The sequence below is a fragment of the Schistocerca serialis genome, chromosome 7, assembly GCF_023864345.2.
Source record: "Schistocerca serialis cubense isolate TAMUIC-IGC-003099 chromosome 7, iqSchSeri2.2, whole genome shotgun sequence".
Taxonomy (NCBI): Eukaryota; Metazoa; Arthropoda; class Insecta; order Orthoptera; family Acrididae; genus Schistocerca; species Schistocerca serialis.
The window spans coordinates 50777918-50791857 of NC_064644.1; the positions used below are offsets into that span (position 1 = coordinate 50777918).

Consider the following 13940-nt stretch of genomic DNA (forward strand, 5'->3'; position numbering starts at 1 on the left):
ACATTCCAGCACTACCCTGAACCTGCCAAATATTAACAATGTGTTCCACCGTTTGAATTTATGGGAAATTGAACCTACAGCTTACTAACTGTGAGAGCACTAGTACTCGTTGATGATGACTCTTGTATCAGTTGGTGCATTAAGTCAGTAACAACAATGTAGGGAATAATAGATTGCTACTTGCCATAAAGAAGACATGGTAAGTTGCAGACAGGCACAATCAAAACACAAATCTTTCAGCCATAGCCTTCGCCAGCAAAAGAGAAACAGAAAAATAAGCAAGCATACCTCACGCACACATGACCGGCAACTGGGGCCAGGATGCATTCTCTGTTTCTCTTTTTTTGTTGAGGGCTCTGGCCAAAAGCTTTGTGTAAATGTCTTTTAATTGTGCCTGTGTGCAACTTAACATGTCTTCTTTATGATACATAACAATCTATCTTTCCCTATGTTGTTGATAGTCCTACATCTAAATATCCCCTTTCTTGGACACACATTAATTAATATCTCTGTTGTGCAACAATTTATAATCTTCTTAATTTTTATATGAACGCTGTTAAGTTGGCTTTAGTTTCATAAAAAGTCATAGCTGGCTAGAATTTTTGGAACGGAATGAACAGTAGAACATGAACCCTGAGCTGCCTGTTTTAGATTCCTTTAGTGTAAATAACAATTATTATTGTTATTTACACTAAAGTCTTGAAACTTGGTACAGCTGTGTTATTTCATCATGTAATCAAGTGCTGAAATTAGAAATTTCTATAACAATACAAACGATAGTTAATCTATTATGAATAGGGATGTTTTTGTTCCAAATTTGATTTTTAGCAAATAATTTAAAAACTAATAGAGGTAGTGTAATGGAGTCACATAGTTAAAGTTGTTATGTCAAACTGAGGCTACATATGAATTTTGATCTTTCGGTGTCTGATATTTAGCACTTCAATTTTTTGTAAAAACGCCGATTTTGACCAAAATATTGCGCTCCAGTCAAGTTCAGTCGTGTAACTTTTTATTGCTGAGACTTAACAGTGTTGACATTAATATACTGAAGCATACATTGACAAAATTTGGAAAAGTTATTTTAATTTTTAATCTCACTCTTAGATTAGGGTGCAATCCTTTGTATGCTAAGCGCACACACCTTATGTGGCCCTAGTGGTTGTGAACTGGGGTAAGTCTCAGCACACTCACTCACTCACCTCTATATCTCTCACAATGATATAGGACTTGTTTTGCCACAGCATTGCCTGCATGCCAGTTACTCTGTCTCTCACAATTCTCAATAAACTATTCAGTGAAAAAAATTTGCTTCTTTCCTTACTTGGAGTCCCATATGTCTGCTTCATCGCGAACTGACTTATCTTCTCGTTAATGGTCTTAATTGTTGTGATGTTTCAAAAATATGTGGCCACCATATGAAATGCAAATAGTTTGCAAACAATAGGATTCACTGTGAGTTAATGTGTAGTGCATGCTAGGTTATACATTGTTGCAGGGTAATTCCATGTCAAATCAACACTGTGATTTTACTCACCATCTGAAATTTTGATGAAACTTGGTGCAAAGGTAGCAAACACATAATTAAGAAAAATACCCAATTTTGTTAAATCAGCACAGTAATTTTACTCACCATCTCAGATTTTGATGAAACTTGGCGCAAAGGTAGCAGACAGATAGATTTAGAAAAGTAACAAATTTTGTTAAAATCCATTGACTCATTATGAAAATACTGCGATGTAAAGTCTTCAAAAATCACTGAAAAACCCTACATCACCATAATTTCAAATTGCTGTAGGAACTCTCCTAATTTAGCTAAAATGGTTGGAGATGTCATTTTTCGGCATTTTCGATGAGTTTCCTGTGGTATACAATTCAATATGGGTTCAAGATGATTTTTTTTTTTAATTGGCGTTTGTCTGGTAATAAATGTGCAACCAGTCACTTTTTTACGATTTATTCAACCATGAACGTGTTTTCGAGCCACTGCAGGCTTACTTTCAGATGGAGATGTTACACAAGCATTATGTTGTTGTGTTGTAACTCCTCCATATGAAGATGAGCCTGCAGTGGCTCAAAAACATGTTCATGGTTGAACAAATCATAAAAAAGCGACTGGTTGCATATTTATTACCAGATAAACACAAATTTAAATAAGTCACAGTTCATCATCCACAATGGATATACTGAAATTATCACTACCTCGCCAGGTAAAACGAACACCTACAGGAACAAAAAGTTTAAACTGATAAAATTCACCCAAGCTGTCAAGTTTAATGAGATATGTCTCACTGAAAACGTCATTCCAAACCACATTAATGTAAAGATCAATAACAGCAAGTCAGCACAGAAGGCCAAAAGAAGTTGTGGAATCTTATGGCTAAAATCGGAAATAGGAAAGCACTACAAACAGACCAACCGACCTGACTAAGCAGCTGTATGAGTTGCACTTTGAACTATGTGATGTCATCGACCCAAGTCGCCTTACACAATTTCTTGACAGTGTTGATGCACAGGTTAATAAAGTACAACTGGAAGTAGAGTGAAAGCAAAAGAAAAAAAGTTTCAGATCTGATCTTGTTGTACACCACATAAATTTCATCATAGAGTTGTGAATAATACTGACATAACTTTTAACAGTAATTAGCTGAGCCTACTAAACAAAGGGCGGAAGCATGACATTGCTCTCAAACTTAATAAGAAAAATATCAAAAATTTAATCATTAGAACCAAAAATGGCCTGTGCCACAGCCAAACTAAGCCACAACACACAGAACGCCATAGCACATAAAGCAAACCGAATTATAAAGAAAAGTCTTATAGAAAATAAAAATTCAAAATCAGCCCACTGTGGGCACATAATACTTGCAAACATCAATAAAAAACTTACTAGTCATGAAGCCCTAGTAATAAAAAGCAGATAAAAGCAACAGGGCAGTTATCGTGTACCAAAGAGACTACAGTAACAAAACCCTTGAATTTTTTGAATCTAATAATATCACTGAACTACAAACAGACCCCACCCAAAAGTACCAAGAGAAGCTGAAAAGACGACTTAAAAACCGCAGTTTTCTACTGACCAGTAATGAAGCTCAGTACTGTGTTACAATGAATCCACAGACTCCTGGGTTAAGGTCTCAGCCAGAGATTCACAAAACTGGTTGTCCCATATGTCCAGTACAGTAGACAGTCCAGGATACAAACTTCATGATATACTGAAGAAAAATTACACCTTTGAAAACAGCTTTTCAATGAAAAACAGTTTTGAGTTAATCAACTACATAATCTAATAGTGTCAGACACAGCAACATTTGCCTCCTTTGACATAATAAACCTCTGCACCAATATCCCCTGCAAAGGAACTCTCGCAATAATACAAAAGAATCTAATCAAATACAAAAAGCTAAACAATACAGAAATTTATGAACTCAAGATGTTGCTTGAATTAGTCCTCTCACATAATTACTTTTCATTCAGTGGCAAATATCAGATGCAAAACAACGGTCTAGCAATGGGTAGCAGCCTTGCAGGCTTGCTTGCTGACATATTTATACATAATCTGGAACAAGACTTCTTAACACACCCACAATTTACTGACAAAATTTTGTACTATAGAAGATGACACAATAGTACTTTTCAAGGGTCCAAAAGAAGAAATAAGTAACCTAGCAGAGGAAATGAATAAAATGCACCCAAATATTAAATTCACAGTTGAATACCAGACCACTGATGGGATAACTTCCTTGACATGACTATCTTCACTCACATTAACAAGCATACTTTCCAAATACGCAGAAAACCCACTACCAGTGATGTTACCATCAACAATACCTCATGCCACCCAAACAAACTTAAAACTGCTTTCATCGGGTCATCTGTAAACCATATGCTCCGCACCCCAATCAGTGAAGAAGGTCCATGTAAAGAAATGAACATACTTAAATCTATAGCCCAAAATAATGGTTATAATGCCTCTTTGATAAACACTCTAGATGAAAAAATCCATAGTAAACTCAAGCAACCACCATCACCATTACAAACCAGGAAAGAAATACCAAAACTTGTCTGTCTTCCATTCCTTGGCAAAGTGTTATATAAACTTGCGAATCTCTTCACACTGCACCACATAAAAATATCCTTCCACACTGACAATAAACTACAAATCTCAGCAAAATCACAGTGAAGCACTGAACATAGTCTTCAGCCTGTACACACCCTTTCACTTCTGCAATGTGTTGTTGCAGTTTCTTCAGATGCTGTTGTGTTACTGCTTTCACTGACCATTTACCAAGTTCATCAATGAAACTGTCAAAGGCAACAGTTTCCTTAATTTGTTTATTTTCCTGCCATGTCACATATTTCTGCAGAGTTAGCTGCTGTGTCTTCCAGGCCAAGTGTATGTAAAGACAGTCTTCCCTTTCCAGGACAGTTACCACATTCTTGATACAAGCGGGTCTCTCGCTATGTGTCACAGACCACTAATGACTTTACATGCCCAACCAAGGTGTCATATGTCACATGCTCCAATAAGTTCTTCAAAGTTACCACACAAAGTTCAAAATTTGCGAATTACACACATAAACAGACATCTCTAGGTGGGTGTGGAACTACCCATTAGGTTGTATTGCATATAATTTTGTTCTTCCAATATGTGAAGTTGTATAGATGCTCTTATAAATTGCAAAAGTTCCTTTAATACTGCGAGTCATGTATCTCTTCACTTTCACAACTTTTTGACGTCAACTGTTACAGCTATAGTGTCTTTTTTGTTGACACTCTGACGAGAACAGTCCCATTTATCTTCCACATAAAATGACTGCACTGTTTGAACTTGAGCTGCTTCTACAGGATGTCCATAAAAGGGATCTGGTCTTCCAAAGACTCCTTTTACAGATCTCACATTTCTTGATTTGACCATGTGCTTTGATACTGATGGAACATGGTTCAAAATTGTTTTCTTTGAAAATGTCTCTGGAATAATAGTTAAAACTTGCACCTTTTCACTGCAAGATGCACAGTATTCAACAGCTGAATTGATATTTGTGAAAAATTCCTGGCAAGAGTGCTTTGGTTCATTTTCTTCTGAAGATGGAATTTCTACTTTAAAGAGTGTGGTCAGTTTTACTGTAGTGTGTTTATCCACAGCTTTAGTAATATCTCTGCAGTTTGTTGATGCATAGAGCTTATGACTCGACTTCACTGACCATGATGTCTTAACAGGACTAATACCTACCTCTGCAGTTGACTGAATCAGGGTATTTAATTCTTCCTCTATTGATGCAAAATTTGCATCATATGCACCATGGGAGACTTCACCTTGTACAGATACTATCATTGTTGTTGTTCTGGCAAAACATTCGGAACACAAAAAGTCGTCACTGGAAACATCTTCACTTTGAAACAGAGTCTTCAAACGAGAACACTTATTCCCAGCCCCAACATAGTCTGTTTATCCTTCTATGGATATGCAGTCAGCACACATCACTCTCCTGTGGCCCCAGTCAGAAGACATTTCAAACAGTCCTTTTCACAAAACACACTGCAACTGTGTCAACTGGCAAATTCCTCACAAAAAGCACATAACTAATTGGATTGTCTCAGATTTCTTAGAAGCCTCTTCAGTAAACAAATTATCACTGAACAACTACAATACAGACACCTGCAATGAACAACAATGGCAAAGATACTGACAAGAAACTACAACAAACTGTAAGAAATATCTACAACAATGAAAGTAAAAAGAAATAACTGCAACAAAGTGATAAGAAATAAATGGAACAAAGACAATAGAAATAAACATTGTAACAAAGAAATTAGTAAGAAACAACTTCAGTGAAGACATACATTACCCTTGGAAGTTAAAAAAAGATTTTTTAAAATAAAACCTGTCCAACTTAAAAGTGGGAAGCTCTCCTTTACAGAGAATATAGTACTACATGGTACTAATCAACAGGAAAAAAATCTAACTTTTCTGGATTGGCATTTTTGAAAAAAAAAAAATTCTGTAAATTATGAAAAAGATTCAAAAGGTGAAAGTAAAAGAGCTTTGACAGATGTGTCCAAAGATACCATTGTAACCACAAAGCAATTATCTTTCAAATAAAACAATTCTAATAAAGTATCTGGAACTGTTACAGAGATAACAGCATCTTAAAAATTTTTTCTGATAATCGCATCTTCAAAATGTTCGCAGTGTCATCTTTGGAGGCGTGTATCTCAGCGCAGGAATTTTTTTTGGAGAAAACAAAAAAATATGTGTTTATTACTTACTCCTGAATTTTAACATGTACTAAATTCAATAACATCTGAGACTATTAAGGTACCCTCCCCTCTGCCTGAAGTGATACAGATTATGCGTCTATAAATTGAGAGAATGAGAGTGCTTGAAATGTGAGAGGGCTGTGTGACAGTCATATTCAGCACTGTTTATGATTTGTTAATTAACCTTAATATCAATTTGTTTTCTTTGGTCCTTGCCAAGATATGTAATTTATTGTTCCTGAAAAGAAAATGGTAGCAGTGAGTGTTCATTTGGTTAATGATGCAGTTCCTTTCTGGTGGTTTAGTATTATTATGATTATGAATCCTAAGATTGATTTGATACAGATCTTCATTCCTTTCGTTTGCCAGCTATTTTCTTCATTCCAATAGGACTACTGTGTACTACATCATCATCGAACTGTCTTACGTACATATAGCTAACCTGCCCCAGCAATTCTTTTTCTGCCATTCCATCAGTGACAGTTTTTAGCAACAACTAATGTTATGAGGGTGGTTCGAAAAGTTCTCAGAATCACCACGGGAAGTCAGCACTAGTGCAATGAGTTGTTCACTTGATATTCATTGGACTGTTGCCTGTAAACACGTGCCATGTTAGTGCTCTTGGAAGAGGGCTGTGGTGGTGACGTGGCTCTGTTGTTGTTCCCGTGTAGTGATTTGCGAAGATGGAAAAAATAGAGAACAATTACTAAGTACTTCCTAAAGAAAGGTGTGAAAGCAAAGGACATTCGTGCCGATTTCCAGAATACACTGGGGAACTCTGCTCCTTCATATTCAACTGTTGCCATGTGGACAAATGAATTTAAATTTTGTCGGGAGAGCTTAGATGATGATCTGCGCAGTGATTGGCCAAGATGTGTCAGTACTCCAGAAATCATTGCAAAAGTGCACAAAATGGTCATCGATGATCACCGATTGAAAGTGCGTGAAATTGCTCACGCTTGCCAGATATCATCTGAAAGGGTAGATCACATTTTAACTGAAGAAATAGAAATGAAAAAATTATCTGCAAGATAGGTGCCGTGCCTTTTGACCAGTGCCTGCACACATGTGCCGCCGCCATGGCAGAATTACATGAACTAAGGTGTGAATCGTTGCCACACCCGCCTTATTCACCTGATATGGCTCCATCAGACTTTCATCTCTTCCCAAAATTGAAAATTTTTCTTTGTGGACGAAGATTAGCATCAAACAAAGAATTGGTAGCCAGAGTTGACAACTAGTTTGCAGGCTTTAGGAAACTCATTTCCGAGATGGGATCAAGGTACTGGAACATCATTGGACCAAGTGCATTAATCTACAAGGAGACTACATTGAAAAATATAAAAAGTTTCAGTGGTGTAAGTACTTTTTTCCTATTTGGTTCTGAGAACTTTTCAAACCATCCTCGTGTCATATATGCCAGACAGTTCACTTTTCGATGTGTTATACTCATTACTAAGGATTTTTTTTATTTATCAGTGTCTCATTCTTGAACCAACTAATGTTCATTGATCTTCCGGGCTTTTGAAATGTTTCTGATTGCTTCATTGCCATCCTCTCTGTGGTGTATGCTCAACAGTACTGCTGTGCCCTTCAAGCACTTCCCATTTTTTTTATTTCATTAAACACAAATCTAAAGACAGTGTATATGCACGGTGACAACTGTATCAAAATTCTGACACTCGAGCAGTGTACACTCGAGCAGTGTATGGCTGAAGGTTTGCAAATTGCCACCACAATGTGTTCTCATCCTTTCTTTGGAAAGTAATATTCTTTGTGAATTCCCTGTCACCCCAAAATATTGTTACACAGCAGAAATGTATTGCGGGCAGATGTAAAATTTTCTTATAGTGCCCTTCAGCCAACACCAGGTTAGCACAAAGAAGACTAACGCTCGTGTTTGGTCCCCTCCCCCAGATCAACCAACCAATTCAACACCCCATGTCCCAATCAAAATGACAAACAGGCAGAAAGTTGATACTGCTGATAGTAGTACAAACTCGGAAGAGAGAGCCTCACCTCTCACAAGTGAGAAGCTGAAATCATAAACTTAGCAACTTGACCTCAGTGAGCGGAAGACTTCACATCATTGTAACAGCACAGCTTGATTTCATAAGAAGGAGTAAAAGTTTCACAAGAACACCTATTGGCTTGCTGATATGGTGAAAAAGCAAAAAACTGAAGCCCTGAAAGCCATTCATATGAAATACAGTGGCTATGAACACTGCTAAACAGTGCTTGTCTGTAAAGGTAGACATTGTCTGGAAGCTTAGCAATATTTTCAGTCTTGTTTACATGAAATCAAAAACTGAATGCCTAAATTCTATGGTGAGTTGTTACATTTACTCCTTCCATTTCTTCTCTGAATTACAATTATTGTTATCAAATGTCTAATGATATGTGGCACATGAAAACTGGGGTTGGCAAGTAGTTACAGTTTTACATTCCCCATTTTTTTCATGGCATTGAGGCAGTAACCGAACTGAGGACATTAGAAAAGTAGTGTATGTATTGAATGACATAACAAGTATACATCATTCATCCTCTTCCTCCTCCCACTAGATAGATGCAGTTAGTAAAATATATTTTTAAAATTCTCTAAGTCATGAACAAACTGTGATGGCACCCCCATCACACCTAACTGAGCCATAGACTTGGGCTTTATCCAGATAACAAATTCCACCAACTGTATCTATATGATCTGTGCGACATTGTAACTGTGAAGCAAACTTCATTCTATTGAAATGTGCAACTGTTCTAAGAACATAAGCTAACACATTATGCTATTAGTTTATCTTTCCAGGAGACCATTAATATGATTTTCTTTTCTTATATTGTAGTGGTGATGAGGCAAAATTTCATCAAGATCTCTACAATATTGCATCAACTACCCTTAGTTCTAAAATTCTGTCGCAACACAAGGATCATTTTGCAAAGCTTGCAGTTACTGCTGTGTTGAGACTGAAAGGATCAGGAAATCTTTCAGCCATTCAGATTATAAAGAAGACTGGTGGTTGCCTTGAAGACTCATTCCTCGATGAAGGTATGTTACAAATTCTTTTTTGTGCTATTTGTCTTGTGTAGGTGTTAATATATGTTACAAAAATGTTCAGGTATTCGGCCAAGCAAGTGATGTCAGCCAGACTGGCTGATATTCCGGCAGAATGACTTCCTGTCATCTTCAGGCAGTCCTGATTGGTTAGTCATTAGCAGGCTCAGGAAAAAATTGTTTGATTTTGTAGCCAATTTCAGTGTTATTTTTTGCCATTCGGTAATATTTTCTGAATGCATGTTTTTCAAATTTCTTCTTTGTTTTTGTCTTATTTCAGCGCTACATTATAAATGATAACATACCTCTCAATTAAATTATATTTGACAGACATTAAAAATAAATTTTATTTCAATTTTTGGACAAAAAAGAAATCTTCCCAACAAATATTTATAACTGTTGTTTTTTCTCATTTAATTGTAATCCAGTACTTTGTTGAGAATGAAAATATACCTCTGATGTATATATTAGATTAAACTTAAAATTTATTTATATTATTATACAGAAAGATAAAACATTTATACAGGGTATGTCAGTTGAACCTGCATTTATTATTAGTGCGCGGAAGCATTGGAAGTAGTGGGGGGCGAGTAACCAAGGTGACCACTGCGTTCCCCAATACAAAGCATTTCAGTTACCCTGGAGCAGTGGATTAAGCAGCAGTGGTCGTTTGCAGTGAAAGCGTTCTACCAAAGCGTTAGCTATGTAGCCACTCAGCATTGTTTCCTGGTGCATTTTCAGATTAATCGTAATAGGCCAGTGCCTTTGGTTAATTCTATAAAAACTTGGGTCGAAAAGTCTGAAAATGTTGGTGAAACGACAAGGAAAAGAGGTGGCAGAGCGAAGACAGTGCATACTCCTGAGAATGTGGAACATGTAAGAACTGCTGTGGGAAGAAGGCCCAAGAGATCAGCGCGTAGACAGATTGTTGCGCTTGGAATTTCTGATAGGACTGTCCGAAGGATTTTGAGGTTAGACTTACCGTATTTACTCGAATCTAAGCCGCACTCGAATCTAAGCCGCACCTGAAAAATGAGACTCGAAATCAAGGAAAAAAAATTTTCCCGAATCTAAGCCGCACCTAAAATTTGAGACTCGAAATTCAAGGGGAGAGAAAAGTTTTAGGCCGCATCTCTAAATCAAAACAAAGTTGGTCCATTGTAATATGAGACACAATTTAGGTCGAAGGAATGACGATACAGCTACATTAGTTTGGTTGGAGTCGTAAGCTTAGCAGTTAAGCTTTACCAGGTAGCCATTGCTATGCGTCAGGCGCTCCGTCCATATTTATACGGATACCCTTCCTTTTTCACGTGCTTCGTCTGGTTTGAACTGATTGCTTATTTTTCTTTGATCTGATAGGCGCGGTTTTCTTTGTTATAGGTGTTTACATCATTCTAAGCTGAAAATGCATTACTGTACTGTGTCATGCATTGTTTGTCGCATTCTGATAGTGCATGTTTACGGCCTGTCACCGCTTGCGGCATGGCTTGCTTTTGTGCGCTCCACCGCCGCTTACAGTTAAAAAAAATGAAAAAGAGAGGAGTCGTCTCATTAGCGAAACAATGACAAGAGACTGCTGTTTGTTGTTACTTACACTGCTGTTTTCTTTGATAATGATCAACAAGAACGAAATAATAGACTGCGTATGATAGAAAATGTTCTGAACGAGAGTTTAGCGAAAATTTTTCTCCGTTTGAAAATCTTTGCAGACACCTCTTTAGTACATTACATTCTGCACAGAAATTAGTCATCTTAGATTTAAAAATCTAGTCAATTTCCGTGCTTCATTTCTAATTGTATCACTATTAGGCGTAAGAATAATACGAATATAAACATGACATGATATCTATATTCTTCCGCATTTGCTGTTGTCTCACTAGTTTCGTAGTTTATTAAGCAGACAGGATTTAAATGAGATAGCAGCAAACTCGAAACAATACATGTCAAAATGTTTATATTCATATTATTCTTATGGTGAAGAGAATACTGCATGTGATTCACAATTCATAAAATTTCCTATTAGCGACCATCTCTTCTCACAGGTAAGAAAAAATTCAGAACGTAGAGTTGGCCATATTGACAAACATCCCAAACAGGCCTGCCCAATCGGATTTTTGTAGTACATTGAAATGCTGCTACATTCGAAGATGAACAATATGGAATTTGTATTTACTTTGTTGGAAAATATATGAAAGTACAGTGGTCGAAACTCGGGGCGGAGGAAAAAAATCTCGTCTTCCACTTTTTTTTAAATTTATTTACTGACGCAGAGGTCTAGGCGCCAGTATTTATCTTTGTGCCTACAAACCATGCCTGTGTAGCGCTACATATATTCGACGGCAGAAGTTAGTTGTGGCGGCACCCACCAACATTTTTCAGAACTTCCTCTTGCTTTGCACTCGATTCTAAGCCGCAGGCGGTTTTTTGGATTACAAAAACTGGAAAAAAAGTGCGGCTTAGATTCGAGTAAATATGGTACATCACCACCCATACAAAATCCAAGTGGTTAACACTTTGAATAATAATGACTTTGTGGTCCAACAGCATTTCTGTACAAGTCTTTTGCAAATGATTTAAGAAAACGAGGAGCTTGTTCACAACCTTTAGATGAGTGACGAGGCACAGTTTCACCTTAATGGATATGTGAACAAACAGAACTTTAGATATTGGAGTGATCAGAACTCTCTCAAGCTCTATGAGAAACTCCTCCACTCAGTCAAGGTAACAGTTTGGTGTGCAATGTCCTTATCAGGAATAATAGGCTCTTATTTTTTTGAGGACGAAAGAGGGTAGTCTGTTACCATGAATGCTGAGCACTATTCAACAATGTTGAGGACATTCTTCATACCTCAGCTTCGTCAGTCAATATGCAGTGAATGATGAAATATTATTTCAACAAGATGGAGCAATATGTCACACAACCCATGTGAGTATTAATGTTCTCAATGAAGTTTTTCCTAACTGGGTGATTTCCAAGAATGGAGTGATTGCTTGCCTCCTCGCCCCCCCCCCCTCCCCCGACCTTACAGCTTTCTGTTTCCCCCCTCCCCCCCTTATGGGGTTACCTTAAGTGTATGTAGGTAGACCTCATAATGTTGGTGATCTCAAAGCAAGAATTGGGCTGGAAATCTAGAGAATTCCTCAGGGTATGCTGTCATGTGATGGATTGCTTCGTAAATTGCCTGAGAGTATGCCGTGATCGAGAAGGATGTCATCTTGCTGATGTTATTTCCAAACAAAGAAAAAAATGTTTTGATGTTTCTTAAATGCTTTTCAATGTAGAATAAGAGTGTGTGGATAAAATTTTGATATCTGCATCCGTGCATATTTTACATTCATTTAAAAATGCAGGTTTGACTGCCGTACCCTGTATTAAACCAATAGATTTCCTTGTTCGAGTGTCAGTCACAGTTCTTTGAATACTGACTGGTGATCGAACAACAGGGAACTGACATGCTTTGAGACTAGAAAATAGTGTGTTGATAATGACTAGGCACTAGCTGAAATCTGGATTTGCCAAATAAAACCTGCAAAAAAAGGACAACTGATTGCTGCGCTCTATAATTTATAAATCATATCACAGTCGCTGAGTGCACCCACATTCCTAATGGAAGGTAACCTGATGAAGCTGGAAACTAGTTTATCACGCTATGTACTATCAGTAAACACAGATTACCTTGGATGAATTCATTCATCCACTGGCGAAAATCTTTATTTTTCCAGTTTGTGAAGCGGAATGTTCAGTTTCGAAAACGTTTGCACAGTCCTTCAAGCCAGGTGTTTGCAGTAGTTTTCATTTTTCTTGGGACTTGAAAGCTGTCCCTGATCGAAGCTTGCACTTTGTTTTCACATTGGAAATCCTGGATCTATTTCATTTGTACTTCTCATTATGCACATGTTTCAGTACATTATCTTTTCTGCCCCAAAGTATCTTGATGTTGCAGTATTTACAGAATACTGTATATTTATTGGGAGCATACAGAACATCAGCTTCAAACTTCTGTGTTCTTTCATTGGTAGTAACTACATGCTTCGGCTTTTTTTACAATTATGAAAACTATTTCTGTGAACGAGATCAAAGTAAACAGAAAGAAAATACAAGAAAACATAATAGACACTACTGTGCGCTATTTGGACAAAAATGTGAAACAAAGCAACTATTCTGCACGGCCAGAGATCTTGGAGTGAGATGAATTTTGAGTTAGTAAATATAGTAGTAAATAATTCGTTTTTGGCACAGAAAGTCATCAAACTACTTTCCGTGGTGATGTCCACACAAACCAGTTGCTATTAAACAACATTTTCGGTGGTTACTATATATGTTTTAAATTGAGTTTACACTCTGATAGGAACGGAGTTTTTTGTCCTCCAAGTAATCTCAAAGATGTATACTTGATTTCTTTGGTCTTCCATCAGACACTTTAAATGAATTGTAAGACATCAGATGTTTTTGTGAGAAATGGTCATTTTTATAGTTTGTGAATTTCAGGCTTAAGATCCAGTTTTAGTGCTAAATAACTTATTAGTTACCATTAGCAATATACTGCTGCACCAATATTTTTGAAATTTTTATACAGAAACTGGAAAAATGCCAAATTTCACGATAGCTTGTTAAAAAGAGCTAATT

The 13940-nt window shown here is 37.0% G+C and overlaps 1 protein-coding gene across 1 annotated transcript in view; it reads left to right on the top strand.

Annotated features, from left to right (window-relative positions):
* The window catches only part of LOC126412524 (T-complex protein 1 subunit beta), a 44130-nt gene that overhangs the window by 10070 nt on the left and 20120 nt on the right, over positions 1-13940 (top strand). The window contains exon 4 of the mRNA XM_050082161.1: positions 9102-9304. Within this exon, the coding sequence (XP_049938118.1) occupies positions 9102-9304 (203 nt within the window). The remainder of the gene's footprint in view (positions 1-9101; positions 9305-13940) is intronic.